The sequence below is a fragment of the Spermophilus citellus genome (assembly GCF_964194105.1).
Source record: "Spermophilus citellus genome assembly, chromosome: 1".
Lineage (NCBI taxonomy): Eukaryota > Metazoa > Chordata > Mammalia > Rodentia > Sciuridae > Spermophilus > Spermophilus citellus.
Genome location: NC_138182.1, coordinates 3107113 through 3130700, shown reverse-complemented (window position 1 = coordinate 3130700; position 23588 = coordinate 3107113). Strand labels below are relative to the sequence as shown.

The 23588-nt window shown below is 53.6% G+C and overlaps 1 protein-coding gene across 1 annotated transcript in view; it reads right to left on the bottom strand.

Moving 5' to 3' along the window:
- Positions 1–23588, bottom strand: part of COL4A1 (collagen type IV alpha 1 chain) — a 131422-nt gene that overhangs the window by 17545 nt on the left and 90289 nt on the right. The window contains exons 21-41 of the mRNA XM_081283651.1: positions 21879–22043; positions 18667–18762; positions 16497–16580; positions 15988–16058; positions 12750–12941; positions 12066–12234; positions 9708–9800; positions 9517–9621; positions 7750–7847; positions 6826–6976; positions 6543–6656; positions 5813–5980; positions 5607–5696; positions 4754–4906; positions 4494–4592; positions 4300–4389; positions 3306–3445; positions 2812–2938; positions 2643–2723; positions 2093–2191; positions 1089–1139 (exon numbers count right to left, since the gene is read on the bottom strand). Coding sequence (XP_081139777.1) covers positions 1089–1139; positions 2093–2191; positions 2643–2723; positions 2812–2938; positions 3306–3445; positions 4300–4389; positions 4494–4592; positions 4754–4906; positions 5607–5696; positions 5813–5980; positions 6543–6656; positions 6826–6976; positions 7750–7847; positions 9517–9621; positions 9708–9800; positions 12066–12234; positions 12750–12941; positions 15988–16058; positions 16497–16580; positions 18667–18762; positions 21879–22043 — 2436 coding nt within the window. The remainder of the gene's footprint in view (positions 1–1088; positions 1140–2092; positions 2192–2642; positions 2724–2811; positions 2939–3305; positions 3446–4299; positions 4390–4493; positions 4593–4753; positions 4907–5606; positions 5697–5812; positions 5981–6542; positions 6657–6825; positions 6977–7749; positions 7848–9516; positions 9622–9707; positions 9801–12065; positions 12235–12749; positions 12942–15987; positions 16059–16496; positions 16581–18666; positions 18763–21878; positions 22044–23588) is intronic.

Below are 23588 nucleotides of genomic sequence, written 5' to 3'. Positions count from 1 at the left end.
GTTTGAGGTCTTTCTCCTGCTTGATTTGATTTATTCCTGGATATGTTTTCTAGGCTATTGTGAATGGGATTGTTTTCTTGATATCTTTCTTAGCAGATTCATTGTTGCTGTATAGGAAAACTATTTTTGTGCGTTGATTTTGTAATCTCCTACCTTGCTGAATTTGTTAGCTCTAGTAATCTTCAGGTGGACCATTTTGGATCTTCTAAGTACAGGATCATATCATCTGGATATGATAATTGGACTGCTTCCTTCCCTAGCTTTACCCCCTTTATTTCCTCCTCTGGCCTAACTGCTCTGGGTAGAATCTCTAGTACTATCATTGAATAGGAGAGGTGACAGGGACGTCTTTGTCCTATTTCAGATTTTAAAGGACATGCTTTCAGTTTCCCCCATTTACCACAAGGTTGGCTTTGTCTCTGTCATATATTTAGCTTTCATTAGGCAAGTTCCTTCTGTCCTTACTTTCTTCAGTTTGGGTTTTTTTCATGAATTGGTGCTGAATTTTGTCAAAGGCTTTCTCTGCACCTATTGAGATGACTACGTGATTTCTGTCCTTGATCCTATTTGTGTGGTTAATTACATTTATTGATTTGCATATGTCAAATCATCCTTGCATCCCTGAGATAAATCCAACTCAATCATGATGTACAACCTTCTTACTATGTTGAAGACTATTTGATAATATTTTATTAAGGATTTTTGCATCTAAAATTTATCTTGATCTGCAGTTTTCTTTCTTGGATGTGTCCTTATCTAGTTTTGGTAAGTGTGATACTGGCTTTGTAGAATGAATTTGGAAGTTTTCTACCCCTTTCCATTTCATGGAATAATCTGAGAAGCACTGGCATTAGTTCTTTTATAAAGACTGGGCAGAATTCAACTGAGAATCTACCTGGATTCTGTGGCCTAAAATATGGTCTGTGGTCTATTTTGGAAATTCCTAGGCTTTTCTTTGTTAGAAGGCTTTTTATTATCACTTCTGGATTGTTCCAGTTATTGGTCTGTTTAGGTCTTCTGTCTCCTCTTGCGGAGACAGAGAAGTGGCAGAGGTGGCTGACAGGAGGGGCATGCTGAGAAAATATCACCTTTGTCTCCTTTGCTCCCTGGAAACCCGGGGAACCCTCTTCCTGGTAGACCTGTGGGATAAGGACAGAAGAGTCAGAACGCAAGGGCAGCACAAGGAGGCCAGCTGTCCTGACGCACGAGGCATCCGTGGTGTGCGCGGACTGTTCAGGGTAAGGTGGGAGCAGGAACACCCGCCTGTGAGGGTCACGAGACGCCGCGAGTCCATATTTGTAACTCAGTACCTTTTCCTAGGGACCTTTCAGCTCAGAGCCCTTGAGGCTCGGCAGAATGACCTGTAAGTAAGAACATTTCCTTCCTACTGCGGCTTGCCCGTGAACAGACTGGCCGTCCCCAGGAGGCGGGACAGCCCAGAGGCACGGGGCAACAGACATGGGGGAAGGCAACAAGAGAATGGGCTCAAGGGGAGACTTCAGTGGGGTGGGGAGGACTTAAGAAGACGCCAACAGGGACAGCCCCAAGTCCCCTCGTGTTCCTCCCCACGTCCCTTCGTGGGGGTGACTAGCTTCAGCCCTGAGTTTGCCCCTCGCACAACACAGCGTACGTGACTGCACTGTCACAGCTGGTGCTGGTGCTGGGTCCACGTTGCAGCCCTCCCATCAATGACAGGAGCAGATTCAGGGGCCCAATCTCACGCACTGCTTCTCAAATGGACAAGAGGCTGGGCAGAGTGGAATCTTGCTTTTGTTTCCGTTCTGTTTTATCATGGCAAATGCCAGGGAGACGGGGAAGGAGAGCGTCCCACCTGAGCCCAGGCCTACGCGCCCAGTGCTGTGCCTGCCTCCTGGCCTCCCCACCAAGCCCTGCGACTTCAGGCAGGTGAACAGAGGTGTGAACAAGGCCCCCTTCCCCATCTGATCCTGCCCACATGTCCACGTCAGGGCTTCAACAGTCATAGGGACACAAGCAGAGGCACCGCTGGTGACCTGCTCCTCTCACTCCGTGTGGTACAAAGGTCTCCTTATGGGCAATGCACACTCCGGAGCGGAGTGGGGGTTGGAAATACCTGGTTCACCCTTCTCTCCTGCCGATCCTGGAATTCCGTCACTGCCTGGCTCCCCTTTCTGTCCGGCTGGGCCTGTGGGGCCAGGCTGTCCAGGAAGACCTAGAGAAATTCCACAGTCCCTCAGGGAAGCTCTCACAGCACCCTGGTCTGCATGCAAACTGTCCTTCAAACATCCCCAGGACACTCCCTCCTGGGTTTACTTGGAGTCCCTGAGGTCAATTCTGATGCCCTTTAGAGGGGACCCTCTGTGCTGCTAGCAAGATGTGACCTGACCCTCAGGCCCAGGTGAGAATGGGGAGAAGATGCCTAAAGCACCAAGAAACTGCTTGGAGACTGGTCCTGGTGCCTTACAAGGAGTGAGCCCCTGGAAAGACCCTGCAGGACCCCAGATTTGATGCTCATCTGGAAAACGGAGGGTGGGACGGCCAGCCCCCGGCCCCACCGCAGCACCCAGGGCCCAGTCTCTCTGGAATGGGAACTCCCTGCGGCTGCAGTTCCCAAGCTGCTGCTCCTCCCCATGCTCCCCATCTGTGTCCCGGGGGGTCTCTACCTGCTTCTCCTTTGACACCAGGGACACCGTCCAGTCCTGGAAGGCCTTTGTCACCCTTCTCCCCAGGCAACCCAGGGCTTCCTGAGGAAAACACAAAATTCCAGAATGGCCCATTAGCCTGAGTGCAGTGTCTGTGCACCACCCGCTAAGGAGGAGGCCGGCCACCTACCTGGATAACCAACGCTCCCTGGAGACCCCTTGGGGCCCGGAGACCCCGGCATTCCTGGAATCCCGATGCTGCCCTTCTCGCCCTTCTCTCCGGGGCTTCCCGGGAACCCTGCTGCTCCCTGGTCTCCCTACAGGGTGGAAGGAGGCATGTTAACTCCCGCCTGTCCCCAGCGCACGTCTGTAGGCACTCTGGACAAGAGTGCACACTTAGGTCTTATCTCCACACTTCTCACCAAAGAACCAAAGTCTGCTTCTGAAGAGAGGGAGAACGGATGGGCGAAAGAGCAAGTCCTCGCCCGTCCCTCCCCTCTCTCCTGAGAACTGGCCACCCTCCCCTCTCAACAAGTTTCTAGATTCTTCCTGGGGGCGAGAGGCAGTGGGCGGGAGGGGTGGCAGCTTCCAGCTCCTTGGGAAGTGCCATGGGCTGCAATGTCCTGGCTGCGAGACTGTGGATGAAAACCCTCCAACACTCTGGGCAGACGCGGGGCCAGTTACCTTGTCGCCAGGCCGCCCAGGAATCCCAATGCCGGGCAGACCCGCCTGCCCCTTCTCTCCTTTGGCCCCTTTCTCTCCAGGCAAGCCGGGGACGCCCTGTGGGCCGGGGATGCCAGGCACGCCCTTTTCCCCAGGTGTTCCTGTAACACACACAGTGGCAACGGGAATGAGAACTGCTCGTGCCCACCGCAGCCGCAAGAGGCAAAAACGTCAGCCAGGTCATCAACCCGCCAGTGATCCAGCTCCCTGTGGCCCCAGAGTCACCGCAGAGCCAAACCAGGAAATGCCACTGCCACCTTCTAAGACGGTCATTTGATGCAGAGAGCTAAGTGCTTAGAATACTAACCAACGGCACAAAAAAAAACCCACGTTTATTTGTTTATTAACCAGAAACCAGAGGGGTTGTGAGACGCCGTGGAGTATGAAGACAGTGTGTTGGTACCAAGCTCACTTAGTCACAGGCAGAAGGAGGTGGCAGGGGTCCTGCAAAGAGGGGCAGATGGGTGCCCTCTCCCTGCCCGTTCCAAGACACCCGGGCAGCCTGCTGGTCTCAGTGCTCTGCCTCCCCCTGTGTCCCTGCTCTTTCTGGTTCTCTCCCTGGAGCAGACGCCTATGGGAAGGCGTGAAGGCAGAGCAGCCAGGGACCTGTGGACTAACCCCCGGGACCTGGAGGCTGAGATGCTAGTGCTGGAGGCCTGAGTGGGGAGCCAGTGTCTCCCAGGGAGCCGCCAGCCCAGCAGCCAGGTCACTCACAGATGACGCACAGGAGAGTGCGGCAGGCTGGGCTTTGTTCTCTTACACTGAGAGGGTCTTTTGGCAAGGGTCAGGGTGTCAACCAAATGCCCCATCCCTAGGCAGGGGGCATTCAGAACTGAGGGGGTGAATCCACGGAAACGCGTGGCTGCTGGGGTGATGCCTGGCTGGTGAAGCAGGGCCGCTCTGCAGACACTCCCGCTGCCCACCCACATGCCTGCAGAGTCTTAACCCAGGTTACCTGGCAAGCCCATGCCACCAACCGCTCCTTTCGGTCCAGGGAGTCCTGGAGCCCCTGGTGTTCCACTTACGCCGGGGTCACCCTTAGGCCCTAGAATAACAAAGAGAAAAGTCGAATAGGTTAACCTCTTTGGGAAGGGCAGGGTACCTCCTCAGCAGCACTCTGGCACATGGTAAGCCTGAGCTCCCACCTACCTGGCTGTCCGGGGTGCCCGGCCTGCCCATCCTTCCCAGGCACTCCTGGCGTCCCAGGGTCTCCTCGGGATCCTTTGTCACCAGTGGGTCCAATTTGTCCTACACATCACAGAAAAAAACAATTAAGACCCACGTTTGTGTAGAAGACACCCACTGTAGGGACACAGGGTGGTTTGATTTATTTATGGAGAACCAAATATCCCCCCACACAGCTAGGCACATGGCTCCACCTTTGCGTTAAAGGCTTTCCTCCCACGCACCTTTTTCTCCTTGGTCTCCCTTCTGTCCCTTCATGCTGCCCATGTCCACTTTCTCCATAGACCCTGGTTTTCCAGGGAGCCCAACATCCCCTTTGTCGCCTTTGAAGCCAGGATCCCCCCTGGGTCCTGAGGAGCCTGGGAGGCCGTGGTCCCCTGCAGAGGAAAGAGAAGCACCGGGTGAGGCCTGGCCCTGCCTCACGGACGTGGGTATAAGGTTCGCCATTCATCCAGCTTCTTGCAGCAACCAATGAGGCTGGGAAAAATTAAGGACCCATGCAAAAGGGACATTAGGTGGCCAGTGCTGGAGTCACGTGAGAGTTTGACCCCAGGGAAATGAACAACAAAGCCCATTTAGGAACTTCATTATTTGCTAATATTTCTAATATACTTCGCTTGGCTAATTAGTTCAGATAATCACTTGTCTTTACCAGTCCTGTTCAGAGCACCCACAATTCCTAACAAGGTACAGAACAGGCATTTTCCCGTCCTACTAAGCAAATGCCCTTTTTGTTTTGTTTCACACTTATAGTCAATTTCTTTTTTAAAGAAAATTATTGTGGAACAATTTCAAATAACATAAATAAAAATTAGGACTTGAAAAGAAGCCAGGTTTGTCTGAAGACTCCACCATGTCCCACAGAAGGACCCAGCACACCCTGAAGGAAGGCCCTGCTCCTCCCGAAGGCCCTGTACTTGAGACTCAGTTCCCAGGAGAGGGGTCCTCCAGCCCCTGGCTTCGCCCTCTGTACCTCTTCATCTGCCTCTCGGAATGCAACAAAGTGTGCAGCAAGGCCTGACCCCCAAGATGCTCAAGAAGGACACACGGGGTGTTGGGGTCTGCTGGCTCCCCTACCTTTTTCTCCAGGTAGTCCTGGGGCACCTGCGGGTCCTGGTGAGCCTGGCTGTCCTGGGGTCCCCATGACACCCATTTCTCCCTTGGGACCTGTGGCCAAAATGAAGGAGTGTGAACATTTCTGCACATGGAACATGAATAGTATGAGCTACGAAAGAACTCGGAGAGACCGTCCCTCATCATCAACCCAGGCAGAAGCCACCCACCTGGGAACCCTGGAATTCCAGGTGTGCCCTGCTGTCCGGGAAGGCCAGGCAGCCCTGACTGTCCTGTGAGGCCGGGAAGTCCTTGAGAGCCTTTGTCTCCTTTAGGGCCGGGCATGTCGAGGCCTGGGAATCCAGGGAAGCCTTTCTCGCCTTTCACTCCAGGGGGACCTGCAGTTGGGTAGAGCGAAGGTCACTTTAGAACCCTGGCTCCTCCTTTCTGAAAGAAGCACGTGAGCAAGCCATCCTTGGGGCCCTGAATGACACCAGCGTCTGGGGTTCCCACGGCGTCAGTGATGAACAATGTCCTGAGAGAAGGGGCCACCCCTTCCTGCCCTCAGTGTCACGATCACAGGACAGTTGTCACTGCAGGCTCTGCCCGACTCCCCTGCACCACCATATTCTAGGGTGATTCTTATAAAGGCAAAGGCAGCTAAACACAGGCTCAGTCTGTGTTTTCAGCAACCTCTTAAGCCTGCTGTGCAAACACTACGTGGAGTATACATCTGAGAGATGTTTGACACATAAACCAATCTCACTGGGAGGAAAACAATAGAAATCTGTGACTCCATGTTTAAGCAAACGACCAAACCCACTTCACAAACTAGAATTTCCTTTCTTCCCTTCACTTCGGAAATTGTGCTTCTCCCTCCTCAATGGCACCTGCGTGTCTGCATCGTCTCCTGGCCCATTGTGCTTGGGGAAGGGACCGTTCAAGAGAAGGGCACTTTACCTGATGACCCTGGTGGTCCCTGCCCTCCAGGCGGGCCCATAACTCCAGGGGGGCCTATTCCGGGAGCTCCGGGGGGTCCTGCTGGGCCTTGTACTCCAGGGGGTCCGGGGTCACCTGGAGGGGGATGATCATACACGTTCCATACCACACGCAGGCCACCTGCAGGCCACCCGTACCCGAGCACCACCCAGAACCTAGGTCTCCATCAGCCATTCAGCACAGGTGCCCTGGGGCGAGAAACAGACCCCGTCCTCGGCATAGTCTAGACCCATGTACAAGTTACCTCTGATCCCCTGAAGCCCAGGTGGGCCGATGGCCCCGTGTTCTCCAGGAACGCCTGGTCCTCCGATGTTGCCTTTCTCCCCTGGTGTGCCAGGAATGCCAGGAAGACCTGGAAGTCCCTTGAGTCCTGGCAGACCAATGCCAGGTTCTCCCTGAAAGTCCCCAAAGCAGAAGAAGCAAATCAGTCGGCAACGTCAATATCTTTACCCAGTCAGCAGTGCAGAGGTCAACTTGGCTGATGCGGCCAACATGTGGGTGAGAGCAACATCTGTTCTACCCTTCTGCATCGTCTGCAAAGCTTCCCCACAGCAGTTGTTTCCTGCCAACCTCCCCACAAGCCCTGGGTGCAGGTAACAAAGGAGGACAATCCAGACACTGCACCAGCATCCTGGCCCTCGCAGCCCCTTGGCTCTGCCTTCTTGAACCTGGGATGAAGAGCTGACCCTGAGCAGCCAACGAAACCCATTACAATCTGTGACTGACGGATGGACATCTTCTTAAGAGCTGGCCACTTCCAGAGTGGGTCCAGGAGTCCACTTACCCAGTTTTTTATACAAAGGAGGCTTTCATGGCAAATTAACATGCAGAACGACTGCATGAATCAAGGGGCTTTGACAAGGTGATTAAAAATAAGGGAAGTATTTTTGTTGGACGAGTGTGCAATCAAGATAAGGGTGCAGGTGGGCATTAAGCCACAGTGCCCAGCTGGACCACCCAAGGGACAACCTACAGAAGAGGAGTGTTTGGGCATCAGTGGGCCTTGGCAGCTGCCCGTGTCTGGGAGGAAGCTTCCCAAAGGGAAGCTCTGCTATTCTCCACTCTACTCTGTCACGAACCCTAAAGCTCACACTGGCCCAACTGTCCTGAGATTAATAACGCACGTTCATTGTGTCCAATCAGTACCCAGGGAATGCTCAGTACCCACCTTCTGGCCCTGCAAGCCGGGGCTGCCAGGTAAGCCATTAAACCCCGGGCGACCTGGACTCCCGGGAGCGCCCACGTCTCCAGGTAAGCCATCAACACCTGTGAAGTGAAGGAGACCATTACAGCCGCCCGCCTCTCCCCACTCTTCACTTCCTTCGCAGGGGCCCAGGTGTCCTGGGCTGACTGAGCTGGCCATGACTATGAAGCCTTGGGAGGTGGCTCTCAGAGGGAGGAGAGGCCACCCTGGCTGTGGGGTGCAGGACACGCAGCCAGGACTCTCCAGCCCCGTGCTCCGTCTCCTGCCCCTTCTCACCCCCTCCTCCGGTCCCTTTGCTTACTCTCTTCTTTCTCATCTTTCCTGTCCAACTCATCCAAAACAGTGCCCACTGGGTACTGCACCCCTGGGAGGCCTGAAGACACTCTGACCCAAGGTGTGGCATCAGCAGGACAGCTCCACGGCCCCCTGGGAGCAGAGCTGGCAGCTCCAGCCCAGATCCACCATGTCAGACTGCGTCTCAACCAGAGCCCCATTCCTCGGCCTCACTACAGCTTGGGAAGTTCTGCAGACCACCGGCTCTCGGATGAGGCTGCAGCCACACTGGAGCCCCTGGAACATCTGACAACAATCGGGCCTCACCGCAGAGGTTCCCATGGCCTTTCTACAACTGGCTACATGGTACTGGTGGCCGACTAGCTTGGAGAGCGCTGGCTTAGAGCCCCCACCTGCAGTGTGAAGTCTATCACACTCACTGGGGGACTGGCCGCACACCAGGTCTGAAGGCCAGTGGCCCTCACCACCCACTCAGGACCCACGTCCCAAGAAATTCCTTCCACATGGGAAAGGCTTATAATTAAGAAGACCCCCCCCCCCCCCCGTGAACAACTGTACGGTGCTCACAGGGAATTCAGTGCCCTCCGTGAGCAGGGAGGGACCTTAGCGTTGGCTCACATTCTCTCTCTCTCTCTCTCTCCCTCCCTCTGCACCCTCTCCCTCTTTCTCTCTGTGTCTTTTCTTTTAAGACAGAGTCTCACTAAGTCTCACTAAGGGTGGACTCAAACGCGTCATTCTCCTGCCTCTGGCTCCTAAGAAGCTGGGTTTACCGGCGTGCACCACCCTGGGCCAGCATTTGCTGGGACATCAGGGTCTTCTGCCCTTGAGCCTGAAGGAGGGAGCCCCGAGCGTGGGTCGGTGTCATGCGGCTCTTGGGGGAAAGGGGCAGCTCTTGTCTAGAATGGCAGTCGAGGTGGGACTGCCCTCCTCACAGTTCTCAGAAGGAGGTCATGGTCGTACAGCCAGAGTCCTGTGGGGACCCCTGAGAACAAGCCCCCCACATTTCCCTGCACCCCACCCCAGGCCATCCCCCTACTCAAGCCAACAAGGGCAGGGCTCGGACGGTCCGTCTGCACTGCCCAGGGAGACCCCCTTGGAGGCCAGGTTTTAAACCGACAGAGCAGGTAGCTGGGCCCGGCTGGAACACACCTCTCCCGAGCCACCTCCTTCCCAAGCAGACCCTCCACAGAGGGGACTTCCCACTTGAGTGGTGGGACCGCCACCCTCCAAGCAGTGTGGGCCCATGGGAGCCACCAGCACCAGGCACCAACTCTGGTTTCCTGGAGGCCGCTGCTTCCTCTCCCCAGAGCCTCCTCCAGGATGAGAGCAGGCGCCACGCCTGCTGCTGCTGACCGGCGGAGGACAGAAGAGGCCCCACAGCCCGCCTGGGCCTGTGGCCAGAGCACTGGCCCCCCACTGGGGCTCATGGCAGTTTACCTTTGGGGCCGGGAGGCCCAGGAAATCCAATCCCCGGCTGGCCTACAGAGCCCTTCTCTCCTGGGAGGCCTGGCCGTCCAGGGGTTCCAGGGAAGCCTCGGTCACCTGCAGGGAGGTAGGCCCCTGGTCAGCATGAGAAGAACATGAGGGAGCCCCCACCGTGACCAGATGAGCTGGAACTGGAACAGTACCTTGGGGCCCTGGGAATCCCGGGGACCCTGGGAGGCCCTCTGCTCCTGGGGGTCCAGGTAAGGGAACCACCTTGCCGGCTTCACCCTTGGGACCTGAGATGAAAGAACAAAGCAGTGAGACGTGACTGGTGGCCGCCGCACCCAGCTCAGGTGCACAGCACCGTGCACGCCCCCGGGGGCACGCGTTTCCCCACCCCTTCCCTCTAGGCTTCCAGAGTCTTTCAGAGAACGGCTTCTCTCCCCAGAGCATATTTCAAATGACCAAGATGTGTTCGACAGGAATTCCTTAAGAGTTCCAAGTCACAGCCTACATAAAACGTCGCACCATCTACCAGACAAAAAGTGAGATGGCCCTGGGTCCTTTCTTAATTAGTTTGTCTCAAAAAAAACAAAACATTTCCTGTTCTTGCTCTTCCTCAGACAGACTCAGCGCCGTCGCTTTCAGGTTGGCCTCAATTCTGCTCACTTGATGGCAGCTTGTCTACACAGCATGGCAAGTGGGTGGTGGTGTAACATCCTCTGCCTCCAGCTGTGTGGTGGGGGTTCTGAGCTGCCAGGACAGCACAGGGACTCCCTCTACCTGCAGCCTTGGGTACAGCCATGCGGGGGCCAGGAGATCTACTGGGGGTTGATGGGCTGTCAGAAAAGAAACCTGGGATCCCCTCCAGGCACATGCAGGGACCCCTTACCTAGGAGTTCTAGGTAAGTGGAGTCGTCCAGGAATGGCCAGCGTGTCTGGCTACAGACTGGGAGGTGACCAGCCTCAGCACAAAGTTGCTACCAGTGCTACCTCAGGGGTCAGGCTTTTATGATCACCAAATAAACATGTCCCTGGGGGATCAGAGCCAGTTTCTAATCCAGACTCTGACAGGATCTAGATGGCGAGGAACATTCCAGCATGCAGACAACTGCCCAGAACACTGGACACCCCCCTTCAGGAAGCTCTTCCCACCACACTGGATAAACAAATAAGCACCTCGTCTGATTTCTCCAGGGTTTGTTCCTGGTCAAAAAGAAAGTCTAGCTCCTGTGTGCAGCTGCAAAACTTGGCAGTGCCACAAGCCCGAAGCACACAGGATTTGCTGGGTTCAGAATCAGGAGTCATGAGAAAAGAGCAGGAGATGAGACTGCAGGTCCCTCCGCCTGGCTCCCTGGGGTCTTCCTGGTCACCCTAGTACTGGAGTTGGGAGAGACTTCTCTGGGATGCTCACTTAACAAAGACCAAGGTGGAAATCCTGACAGAGCCCAGGAGGCGCTGAGTGTCCAGCCACCAGCGAGCGAGCATGGAGGGACAGGGGCTACGCCCTTACCTCCAGACCCCATCAAGGTGCCGTGCTGGAAGCCTGCGGCCCTCGTGGGGACAGGAGTTGATGCAGCCTGGGCTAACTATGTGGCTAGGGGCAGACTCGGCAGATGTGTGGGTAAGAAGGTCACAGAACCGTGGCTCCCACGCTGTCCTCCTTGGGGACTTCCATCACCCAGTAGCTTGTTACCACGTTGTTCAAAGCTTACTAGTCACACAGTTTTAATCACCCTGAGTCCTTCATCAACCTTTGCAACTTGTTAAAAGCGTCCTGGTAAAGCACCTTCCTGCCTCCTCCGTGCACGAGCCAGGCCAGCTCTGCCCTTCTCGTTCCAGGACTGGCTAGGGAAGGGGTGCGTGTCTGTCGACTGGAATCACAGTGAGCTAACACATCACTGAGTGCCCATCCCTGAGAGGCTGAGCACCCCTTTCCCCAGGCTCCGAGAGAAGCCAGGTCTTGGTCATGGAGAGCAGAGGATGACGTGGGAAGACACATGGAGTCCCTGCTGTGGGTTCTCTGACAAACCCCAGGTCGGGGAGCACAGGGCAGGGCCAGGGCTGTCCTTCCACACTCTTGCCAACACCTAGCATCGTGCTTATGTTAACCACTCAAAAAACAGTCAGCTGACGGCTGAAACGAACAGAGTTAAACACAACCAGGACCCGGGGCTGCTGAGGCACCAGGCAACAGGCACCGCCTGTTGGTACAGAGTCGGGACCACGTTGCTTGGGTCACACGGAAGCCAAAATGAACAGAAATGAAGAGAAAAACTGGCCTTGTGTTTTGGTAACCTCAACATCAAAGCTGGCTTCGCTTTACATAGCTACACTTATTTATAAGGAAAGCCACGCATGACTTCAGGTTCTTTCAGGACCGACGCCTTGCCTGGCCCGTTTCATATGTGAAGAAGTGAAGAGAGCTGACAGGGGCTTGCCCAGGTCACACCCCTCTCTCCGGAGGAACTAAAGCCAGGTATGTGCCTGTCTCCCCAAACCCAGGGTCTCTGTGTGTCTTGAAGCTGCGCCTCAAGGGTCTCAAGGGTCTCAAGCCTCACCTGGCAGGCCAGGGGACCCAGGGCTTCCAGGAAAACCTGGTTGTCCTTTGTCACCAACAGGGCCAATAGGACCAAATCCGGGAGGTCCAGGGGGGCCGATGTCGCCACGGCTGCCCGGAAAGCCAGCTCCTCCAGGGGGACCACGTTCTCCCTTTAATCCTACGGAGCCCTGAAGTGACAAGAAGAAAGGAGAATGTATCAGGGGCAGGCGGACACTGCGTCTGCGGTAAGTCAGTGGCTTCCACTGTTCCCCAGCCCACGAGGCAGCCTGCAGTCAGTGAGTGAATGCGGCACTCCCTCCTAAGTCAAGCAGTCACCCCACTTCCACCAAACCCCGCAGAAGAGACACTGGCAGGGCAAGAGAGCTACGCCACGATCCTCTGTCGAATGACAACGTGAACTCGGTGAACTTTAAATGAGCCTCCATCAAAGACCAAAAGACAGCAAAACACATTTACTCAGTCCCCCAAAAGTCAGAAGAGACTCCTCGGTCACCACCTGGTCAGTCAGTGTGACAGCATCAACCCCCAGTTTACACACTTAGCTGGTTCAGGAGCCTTGAAATAAACTCACACCCACCAGTCACCACCCGAAGACACCACGCAGCGATGACCTAACTCATCACGTCTCCGTTCTCAGATCCCTACCGTGAAATGCAATGTCAGAGTCAGGAAGTAAACGTACCGGGGAGCCCTTGGGGCCTGGAAGCCCTGGATGGCCGTCTCTCCCAGGGGACCCTGCTCTCCCTGGCATGCCGGGCTGTCCTGGAAAACCGGGGTCTCCTTTGTCGCCTTTGAGTCGTATGTCGAAGTAAATCTCGCCAGGCTCTCCCTTGGCGCCCGGCGGGCCCATCAGCCCTGGTGCACCTTGAGGCCCCTAGGAGAACAAAGCCATGATGCCACACGAGAACCTGCCCCAGGGCACCCAACCTCTGCCAGCCACCTTTATGGAAAACTGTCACCCACCTAGCTCTTGCCACCCACACTCCAGAAGGCAGCCGACAGCTCCTCAACAGATCCCTGGTCTGACCCACTGTTTGCAGTTTTCCTGAAACCCATCAGTGTCTTGGGCATTCCAAGGAGGGACAAGGTGGGACAGGGCATGTCACTGGCACCCAGCTCTGGGAACGTTCTGGCGTAACTTTCTTTTCCCTTATGACTGTCAATCCTTCATGACAATGTTTTAGCAACTGTTGGAGGCATCTCTATGTGGTTCCTGAGCCCCCAAACTAGAGCCACGGCTTCTGGGGGCAGACGGTGGCTGGAGTGTCAACGGGGTTTGGGACAGCCATTGTTCTGTCTGTCTGGGCATTATTAGAATTGCACGGGTTTCCTTTGGGGATCACACCCTGAATCCTGAAGAGATAGGCCTGCCAGGGCACCGTGGAGGAACGGGGAAGTGAGAAGTCAGCTCTGTGATGGGTTATTTTAAGAAGTTATTTGGACTTTCCCCAGACTGTCCCCAGAGACACCCTCAGAACATTTTCAGTTCCTGGAAAGTTGAATCTGCAAAGAATGTCTGCGCCCACCACAGAGCCCTGGCTCACAGGGACAACGGCAGAGGTTTCACACCATTGTCCCGACTCTCAGGCCTGAGAAGGACCCCTGTAGGCTGCCTGCCAACTCTGCACCATTCCTTTGACTGTAATTCCTTCTCTAAAACTCCCGAAGGTTCTTTGATGTGAGTCACATACAGGCACACACCCTGCGCTCTGCATACTTTCCACAAAAGGCGTTGGAAGACCAGGGACAGACCGAGACTCTTACAACCTCTAGTTTTAAAAATGACACCTTCCACTGTGTGTCTCCAACACTGAACGTGGAAAACGCTGAAATGGTGACCTCACAGAGCAGGGAGTGGACACTCAACCACAAAGGCCACGTGGCTAAGACTGCACAGCCATCCTGGGTGGTTATTCACAGCCTGAACACACAAACGCCCTGTGATCCGGCAAGGAGCCTGGCCTTTTAGTCCATTAGTAGAGACATATTATCAGTCAACACTCTATTGAGGGAGAAATGTAGATTTTTTTTTAAGTGGCATTGGTGACCCTAGGACATCTCATGTGATTTGAGGCATAGAACATCTTGTTTCCAAACTGTTTCAGGGCTTTTTGATCCACATCCCTTAAGATGGATGCTAGGAAATCAAATGCTCCCTTGAAAACTTCACATGGGCCTCATTAACTTCGCATGGGTACCTCCCCTGCGCTTCCTGCCTCAGAGAGGGGTGCCACTGGGGAAAGTGGACACCCCAGAGACCACAAACCTGCCGGGACCCTGGGCTTCTCAGCTCACTCAGGGAGCGTCATCCCTTCCCAGAACCACCTAGCTTTCAAAAGACAACAACCCAGAAATGCTAACTAAATCCAAAGAAAAACCAGGGCACTGCACCCGTCCACAGCAGTCTCCCCCTCAGGGAGTGGGCTGGTGGGTCACTTTTAGCCTCCAGCCAAATTCAAAATATGAGGACCACAATTTTGAGCTGGTTAAACCATGGAGCTATGATGTAGCCTCAATTGAGGAAAATCACTATCTTTCAAATTATTTGCTTATGAATCTGTTTTTAGGGGCTTTTCCCATCTATGGGAAGAGAGGGCTGCTGATGAAGCAGCATGGCCCCAGCCACTGCTGCGGTTTCGGTATTCTCTTCTTCACCTGATACCTCTGGACCACGCTTTTCTCTCCCCTCTTTCCTCTTCTTCCATTTTTGCTAGATTTGAGGGCTGGGGCTGGGCATCTGGCCTGGATTCCAGCCAGGGCCAAGGCAGGAAGCCCACCAGGAAATCCACTCAGATAAAGGCAGATGGACAGAGGTTAAAAGATCCTTTTCTGCTCCCTTCAAAGTCCTTCCAACTTTGATCCCCGCTACAGTCAGCTATTTGAACTTCTCGTTTATTTAGAAATATTTTAAACAATTGCAACTTCTAACTCAGCTAGCTCCCCAGGCACCAGAGAGATTCTGGAAAGCAGAAGCCCAGGACCCAACTTCAAAAGGAGAAGCCACTGCAGAATTCCAGCTGCTTCTCTCCTGATCCAGCTCACTTCTGCCCTGGCCTTCCTGTCGAGATGCTTCCAGGATTAGCTAAAGAAAACTAAAACTTTAAAGAGCTACATCAGAAGACAGAAGGCTAGAGATGTGACTCTCAATTTCAAACAAAAAGAAAAAAGGAATGAAAGGAATGAGAGAAACTGGCTAATGCCCGCAGAGCCCGGCCACACCAAAGAAGCAAAAGGGCCACAGCCCTGAGATCTGCAGGCCTTGAAGCCGCGTTGATATGCGAAATAAAACCTGCCTCTGTGTTTGAGATGATGTTTTTTCTCTTCCATGTGATAACTTATTCTAAAACAAACTAGAAAGGCTAAGCTGGTACTGTGATGAACTGAAAGGTTTCATGTTGATGTGATGGAGATGTTTCCTTATAATTTTTTTTTTTAAAAAGCATCTACATAACAAATGTTGGTAATAGGAGGTCTCAACATACACGTCTGTAAAAGGAAGAATGAAAATACTTCAAATCTCTAGAGAGAAAATGGCCAGTTTTCCTCTTCCCTGTACAGAGTCCCTGGTGAGACCTGAGGTCATGTGTGGGGTGTTAGGAGCAGCGGTCACACAGAAGACAGCAGCTCAGCTCTGTTGCCTGCGTGAGTCGTGGGGCCATCTGACTCAAGGACCCTGAGGCCTGTGGGAAGGACCAGCTCACAGCTGGGCCCTGCTGGGACAAGGGGGCCGGGGGACGTGGTTCTACACTCCACAGGCTTCTGTGCTTAGGCTCCATGTGAGAGCAGAGGAGGGTCACACAGCCATCCAGACCCTCCCATGGCCCACCGGCACAGGAGCCATGTGGGCAGAAGCAGAAACATGTGGCCTAGCTGGTTGCTGGAGGCAACTTGCAGTGTGTGTGTGAACTCAGTTTACTCACAGGCAGTCCTTCAAGACCATCCCTGCCGGGTAGACCTCTGTCGCCCTTGGCCCCTGGCTGTCCCGGAAAACCTTTCAAAAAAGACAGGAGCACAGCATCCATGAGACAATTCTTCAGAGCTTCTTTTCCCTGAGGTTCAATAGTGTAAAGTCTTGATACAAAATGGATGGGCATTTGAAGACTGTCCAGAGAGTAACCATTAAAACACCCAAGGTGGGCTCAGAGGGGAACCTGAGCCACCCGAGCTGCAGTGTGACGCTGCCCTCAGCCCAGGGACACATGAGGTCACCCTGGTGCAGAGTGAGAGAGCCACGTGCCACGTCCCTTCTGTTAGGACCTCCGTGGCAGGCCCCTTGGTGGCTGGCTGGGCACCATCCTGGATGCAGGCTCACGCTGCCCCTGCTGTGCTCCCACTTTGCAGGAGAGCAGGGCTCTGGTGGAGCCGTCCCCCAGAGCGTCCACACACAGGGGGTAGTTCTGACCTGCTCCTTTCCATGCCTGGCCCTTACCGATTTCTCCTGGGGGACCCTGTGGCCCGGGCGGCCCTCGAAGTCCTTCTGTGTCACAAATGAGGCAGCTGTCTCCTTTCTGACCTAGAAGGAAGTTCAGGTACCTGTGAGAGGCATGTGAGCAGGAGTCCCTGCAGGGTGAGCAGGGGAACGGCAGGCGGCTGTTACAGTGTCACGGTCACACCAGGCTCTGCCCATCAGCAGCAGCCCCCTAGCACTCCCTGTGTCTACAGGTTCCTCCAGGGCGGCTGAATGCCCACTGCCCCCAGCACTCGCCGTGTGACCCTGCTGCATGTCTAGTGAGCCTCGTCCTTCTCCAGACACAAGGAGAGGAGCTGAGCACCAAGAAGCCACGCAGGGACTTGGGCCTGCCTACCACCCTGGAAAGACTCGGCTACTGTGACTCCATCTCGCGTCCCAAGGCCTCCCGTCCCTTCCTCTCTGATTTACTGCACGTGGGAAGTCGTGGACTTCTGAACTGTGTCCTGATTGAGGGAGTCACTGTGAAGAAGCAGCTCCAGAAGCCGGAATGGATATTGAACTGACATCGAGGACATGAGGAGAGATCGGAGCACAGAGAGCGAGAGGTCGCCCTGCTTTGAAACCTCACTCTCTTAAGCTGTGATCTGCAAACTAAGTTCAAAGGCCCTCTGGGGTCTTAGATCCTCACTGTCTGGCTTATGGGAACATCTGGCTTCCAGGCACGACAGGGAGCAAGGGCTGTGGAAGACGCCACCCGAGGGAGCACCAAGAGGCCCACCCACATTGCCCCCGTCTCGCCCTGACTGGCAGCCCTGGGCATGGCTGGAGCCCACCCATCCCCAAAGCCCGTGCAAGATGTGGGAACAGGAGCCCCAGGCCAGCCCATCTCCCTGAAGTGTGCAGGACACACATGGTGTCATTCTGTGTTCTCCCAGGAGAGAGGACAGGAGCCCATCGTGGGCTGGACACCAGGCAGCCAGCTGTGGGACTCTGTGGGCAACCCTGCTCCTACGGCTGGAGGTGGGGCAGGCAACAGTGCTGCACCAGAGCACACAGACACTGGGCAGAAAGACGCCCTCCATCAGGGAAGGACGAATACGGTCACAGGATAAAGAGCTCTGGCCACTGGGTGTCCTAAAATGGAACTGCACACCTCGGAGAGTAGTGAACACCTGGCCATGAGAGGGCCCCCCAAAAGGGAATGACAAGCAGATTCTAACTCATGCCCCCTGCAGACTTCTAAGATCACGTCCCTGCAGGCTCTGCAACCTATGAGCCACCAGGATCCCACGGTGCACACTGCACCTATCTGTTCCCATGCAGTGTTATGCTTTAGGCTTTTGAAGACCAAAAATTCTTTACAATCCAAAGCCAGAAGTGGTACCCACGAGGGTGGATTTTACAAGACAGCCTCCTGTTCTGCTTGTGGGTTAACAGGCATATAAACATCGGAATGCCATTGTTTATTCCACTTCAAGACCGGACCGTCAACGCTGGGACAATCCACCCCTGTTCTCCAGATTTCTGAAGATAAATACACATCCTGTGTTGACCCTTGAAAGGGCTAAAGATAAAATTAACAGCCAAGAGTATCGAGGAAGGGCAATTAATCCATCAACAGCAGACGCGCTCACACTGATCTTACGCAAAGGCGGCTCGTGGGGGCTGAGCGTTCCCTGAAAAGATCTGTCACTGGGATTACAGGAAATATGTGCATCCTTGGAAAAACTTTGAACTGAAAGATTACGGTATCAGTTTGAGAGTCTCATCAATGGGCAGTGCTCATTGTGGCAAGACAGATTTCCTGGGCCACAGAAAGGGTCAAGAACAATAATCTGACCTTTGGGGCCAAGGCTCCACCTTATGCTCCCAGGTCACGTATCTCCCACAAACACAATCTCAGTGACAATCTCAGCTGAGTTGAGGAAGATGTTTATTGTGGGAATGGATTTCCAGGGAAGTTTCAAATCTGCCTACCCTGCACCCTGACTCCAATCTTGAGCAAGTCTGGGGGAGGGGGGAATTCACCTTCACAAATACAATCATCATTTTTTAATTAAAAGGGAACAAATTATGTTATATGCATTTATGAATACGTCAAAACGAACCCCATTAGTATATACAAGTATAACACACTAATGAAAACACCTAAAAAAAGTTTAAATTAAAAAAAAACAACAACTCTTACCTTTTTCTCCCACCTCTCCTGTTAACCCTGGCTGCCCTGGAGTCCCAGGAGGACCCTGATCACCAGGTGGTCCAGGCTGACATTCCACAATGCCATCTGCAATTGATTTGTAAACATTAGAGGACTGTGGCTAGGAATGTTCACTCTCTCTCTTAGTTCAATCTATTTTAAAACCAAAACATTTTAGGCTAATTGGTCAGCTTTAGAAATCCAGCTTTCAAATCCAGCTTCAAATCAAGCCTAGGATATCAACTTGCCAAACAGGACCAGCACACACTGTCCACTCGCCTCCCAGGCAACTGCTTCCCAGATTGTAATGCCTATCTCACCTCACTGGCCATCTCCTCTTCTTCAACTCACTTTTCCCTTGCAAAGTCCATCCCATCATCCTTATTTTACAGATTAAGAAACGGAGTCTCAAGCAAGTTAAGTGATTTGTCCACGGGCGTCTAAGTCAACCCCGAGACTAGGACAACCTTATTTTCTCCTTAGGCAAACTTACAACAAGTCATGGTTATTTTAGAGACACAGATGGTCCATGGGGAAATGCCTCTGATTCTTTGTTCATATTAAATTCTGAGCGTGATTTATGCAAAGAGGCATGATAATAAATTACAGTAATGCAAACACCATCTGCCACGGGCTCTGGTAACACAGAAGTATTGTCTTATAGTTCAGATCTACAGTGGGATGGAGTTTGCCTTTCCTTCTTCAGTATCTTTGAACAAGAATGACAGCCTGAACAATTATAGCTAGCATCTTTCCCAGGCACTCCACCATGGCCAGAGTGCAGACACCAGAAGCCCTCCCGCCCCCCACACTGTCTGATGGAGAAGAGGTCAGGGGCAGAGATTTTGACATCTGGACCTGACTCCCCTGCAGTGGAAGGGCTGGGGCCCAGGGTCTGGGGTGGGTCCTGCCTCTAACTTGGTGTGTTGCCCAGGGTCAACCGTGCAGGTCCCCACCCAGCTAGAGAGGACTCCCTGAAACACAGCCACACCTCCCAGAGCTCCACTGAACAAGGCTGTTTCAGATGGGGAAGAGCTGAGGCTGGGAGGTTATTTTAGAGACACAGACTGTCCATAGGGAAATGCCTCTGATTCTTTGTTAATATTCAATTCTGAGAGGAAACCTTTTTGCTTTGCAGGTTGCTGATTTGTTCTTCTGTGAGCTTCTCCCCCAAGCACAGGGGGCAAGGAAGCCTGAGCTATGGCATCTGTAGCCCTGCTCCACTCTGTCAACCCTGCCCTGGGGACTCCATCTTCGTTGAGGGGACTCTGCTCTATGGTTCCAAGAGCAGTCCTAAAGTTACTGACTCCAAAAAGAAAAACACAATTCCCAGCCCCACAAGCCTGGGGTACGTCAACTCCCTGATTCTGGAGACAAAGGCTCGTGAGTAGTAACACAGTCCCTTTCCTGAAGACGTTTCCTGCCTGCCTCAACTCAACCAGCGTTCCTGCATACTGCTGGTTAAAAAGAAAAACAAAGCCATGATACCTCCTCACCATGGTCAATTTAAAACAGCTTTAAGTCTAATGCAAGAATATAGTGATCATTTCTGGGGCGTTCTGAAAATGCAAGTCTAGAGTCCTCGTGGTGATGCTGCTGCTCATGGAGGGTGTCTGCAGGTGCCAGGACCATCTGGGAGGATGCAGCAGCAGAACTGGGCTGTGGGACTCTGACGCTGCACGGTTAATGAGCTACTGACAGGTCCCAAGTCAGCAGTGGTGTTCAGATGTAGCCTCTTTCACATACACGATAAATCTGAATAAATCTCTCGTTTGTGAGTTATCACTAAATATGCCGTAACTGGGAATTGTTCCATTTGCACTGACTACAGAGGGCCAACTAGAAAACCTGGCAGGAGCTATTAAGCTGACACATCCTTGTCACTTGGTCACAGGAATGGAAGGATCATAATTTTATATGAAATTTGTGCATATTTTAGAACTTACAAATTATAAATATCCAAAAACTGTTCTAATTCCCCCATGGCTGCCCCATCACCTCCACATCACTCTTTAAAAGCCCCAGAACTCCTCACAGCCTTGAGGGCTAACGTGGACCCCTGTGCACAACAGGCCTACATTCCACATGTTTCCCTCTTTCTATTTACACTGGTCTTCCCCACAGAGTCCTGCTCCAAGGGACACGGCTATGTCCTGACCCTGCTCCCAGCCCAAGCCAACCACCTCACAGGCTCCCCAGCCCTCGCTGAACAAGGACCCCAAAGGCCCTTCTCAGTTGCAGAGAAAAAGTTGGACTCTGGTTGCATGTCTCTGGGACTTCCTTATTCAACCTCATTCACATTTTACAAAATCATGAGAGAAGAGGAAAAAGTCCCTATAGCCTCACGCGTCCCTTCCATCTTCCCACCTGAGGTCATACAGATCCCTTCCCAGCCAAGGCGCCTGCTGGGCCAGTTGCTGCACCAGCCCTTGCCATCCTTCAGCGCCTCGTCCATGGAACGCCTTTTCTTTCACAAGCCCAGGTTTGAATTCCAACAAGTGGATCTCACTGGTATCAGAGCCCAGGAGCCTCCAGCTCACAGAGGGTCAGCACCCCTGGGGCTCCACAGAGAGCTCGCTGATTCTGACCCCGTAGAACCAAGGGCTGCCCCGGAAACATGGGACTTCCCACTGGCCTGGTTTACCTAACGTTCTCTCGTCATTTGCTCTGATATCACATTGAGATCACAGGGCCACCAGGAGAGAACTAAGAGATCATGGCTATGTGCTCAGTTCTTCCAGAGGCTGATATAAGAAAAATCCACAACCTGCCCCAACTTGAAGTCTTTGGTTACATTACGACACACTCTCATGCAATCAGTATAAACCTGCAACCCTTCTTCCTTGGTTTTGGTGTGTCTTACCAGCACTGTGTTCGCTATCTCTAGACCAAGGACAACACACTTGGCTCTCAATGAAAACTCCACCAATTAACTGGTTTATCTCTAACCTTGGGTGCCAGGAGACTTGCAGCTGGTTAACATGCTCCTTATTCCTTTTAGCCATTTTTATTTTTTATTTTAACAATTCCTTTTGGTAGCAGGGTCAATCCCCAAAGCTGTCTAAGTGGAGAATCAATAATTAAGCCATGGTTGGTCACCGGAGCCCTGGCCTGACACTCTAGCTCTGGGAGCAGTCACAGTGCCTGCCTGGCCTCCTGGTAACTGGCTGGACATGAGTGACACCATCCCCGAGGGAACTTACTTGTGTGTCCTGGCTGCCCAGGGGGTCCAGGGAGACCTGGGGGACCTGGGACTCCATCCTTTCCGCTCAGCCCTGGCAAAGATGTTCCTGGATATCCTCGGTCTCCTTTTTCTCCTCTTTCTCCAGGGAAGCCAGGAGCACCAGGCAGTCCAGGTACAGGGAAGCCTGAAACCAGCACAGAATCGCGTGTAAGTTGTCGCAGGGCGTCCCACACCCCTGCACACACGGCTTCCTCAATACGTCCAAGGTCAAAGGACACTGCACATCACTGAGAGGGGAGCTGCTCTAGACAAGCAGAGCCAATGAGCTGGCAGGGTGCCTTCTGCAGACGCGGACAGCCCACTTAACCCTAGGAAAAGGACTCGGTACCCGGAGGTAAAACCTGCAAGTTTCCTTCATGCATAAAGCATTCCCAGCTCTATATGGAGAAGTGCCTACAAATGCCATCAATCAAAGAAATGGACAGAGACCAAGGGGACAGCAGCTGGACTGACAGTTAAAGACAAGTAACTTCCTCTGGCTCCACAAGAGATTCAAAGCCAAAGTGGCGAGGTGATCTGAATGTGCCAAGTCAAGTTCAGGCACCACTGCAGTGTGAGGGTGGGGTGCACTAGCCTGTGGAGGTCAAGAAGGCTGCCACAGGAGGCTGGAGGGAACTGAGGCCCAGGAGGCCACCAATGATGAGACCCAACTGTCCTGGTGGGGAAAGAGCTGGTATCTGGAGCAGGACCAAGCAGAGAGGCAGGTGGGCTAGGAAGGTGAAGCGGTCCTACCATGGTGGACTTCAGCACGGTGAGAAGACCCAAAGTGGGAGGAGCCAGAAGGACAGAGGCCATGGGGTCTGAACCCAGTGCCCTAGCTGGAGGAAGCAGCTCTCAAGAAAGGGAAACCAGTGCTCAGCCAGATGGAAATCGGGGTGCGAGGGAGGTCAATAATGGGGTGTGACAGCAACCCACAGTGTCCAAGACCAGCGGGTGCTGCGGTGAGGGGAGGGCGGTGGCTGGGAGGGTGGAATAATGCGTCTCCAGGCAGAGCAATTTCAGTAAATGTTTTCAAAAGTTCTGGTCAAGAGGTGAATAGGTGTTGGTAACTGGACCTGAAGAGCAAGCATCGCACAGGAAGGGGCGGGTTCCCAGGTCAAAGTGAAGACAGTGGCTGCACACAGAGGGAAGCGAAGGTGCTAAGGAGACGCACAGTGTCCCCAGAGAGGTGAAGGCCCTGGAGCCAGGATGCCGTTGTTCCCATAGAGGAAAAGGGGACCCTGCAGGAACTTAGAACTGCCAGAGGGGGAAATGAAAGGACAAACATGGAGGATAAGAATAAACCAAAAGCCAGTGAAGCAGAGCATCCAGGCCATGAGCCTCAGCAGGCAGGAACTGCAGGGCAGGGGACTGCCCCTCAGACACTGGGGTCCCTGCTCAGGGCCGCCCATGTGAGCACCCGCCTGGACCCAGCACCTGCTGGAAGAAAGTACAGTTGCCTGGGACTCGCCACCTGGCATGCAGGAAAGAGCTTGGAGGAACTCGGGGAATAGCAAGACAGGCAACGAGAGCACTGGATGGGCCACCCTGCCCTGGTCTCCAAGTGATGAGTTCCAGAGAGAGGAAGGGGAGCAAAGTGCTCCGGAAGAGGTGTGACCTGCTGGGACCAGGGCCCTGGTGAGCGAGGGATGTCCATAGGAGCAGGGACCAGGTGGGAAGGCCTGCCTCA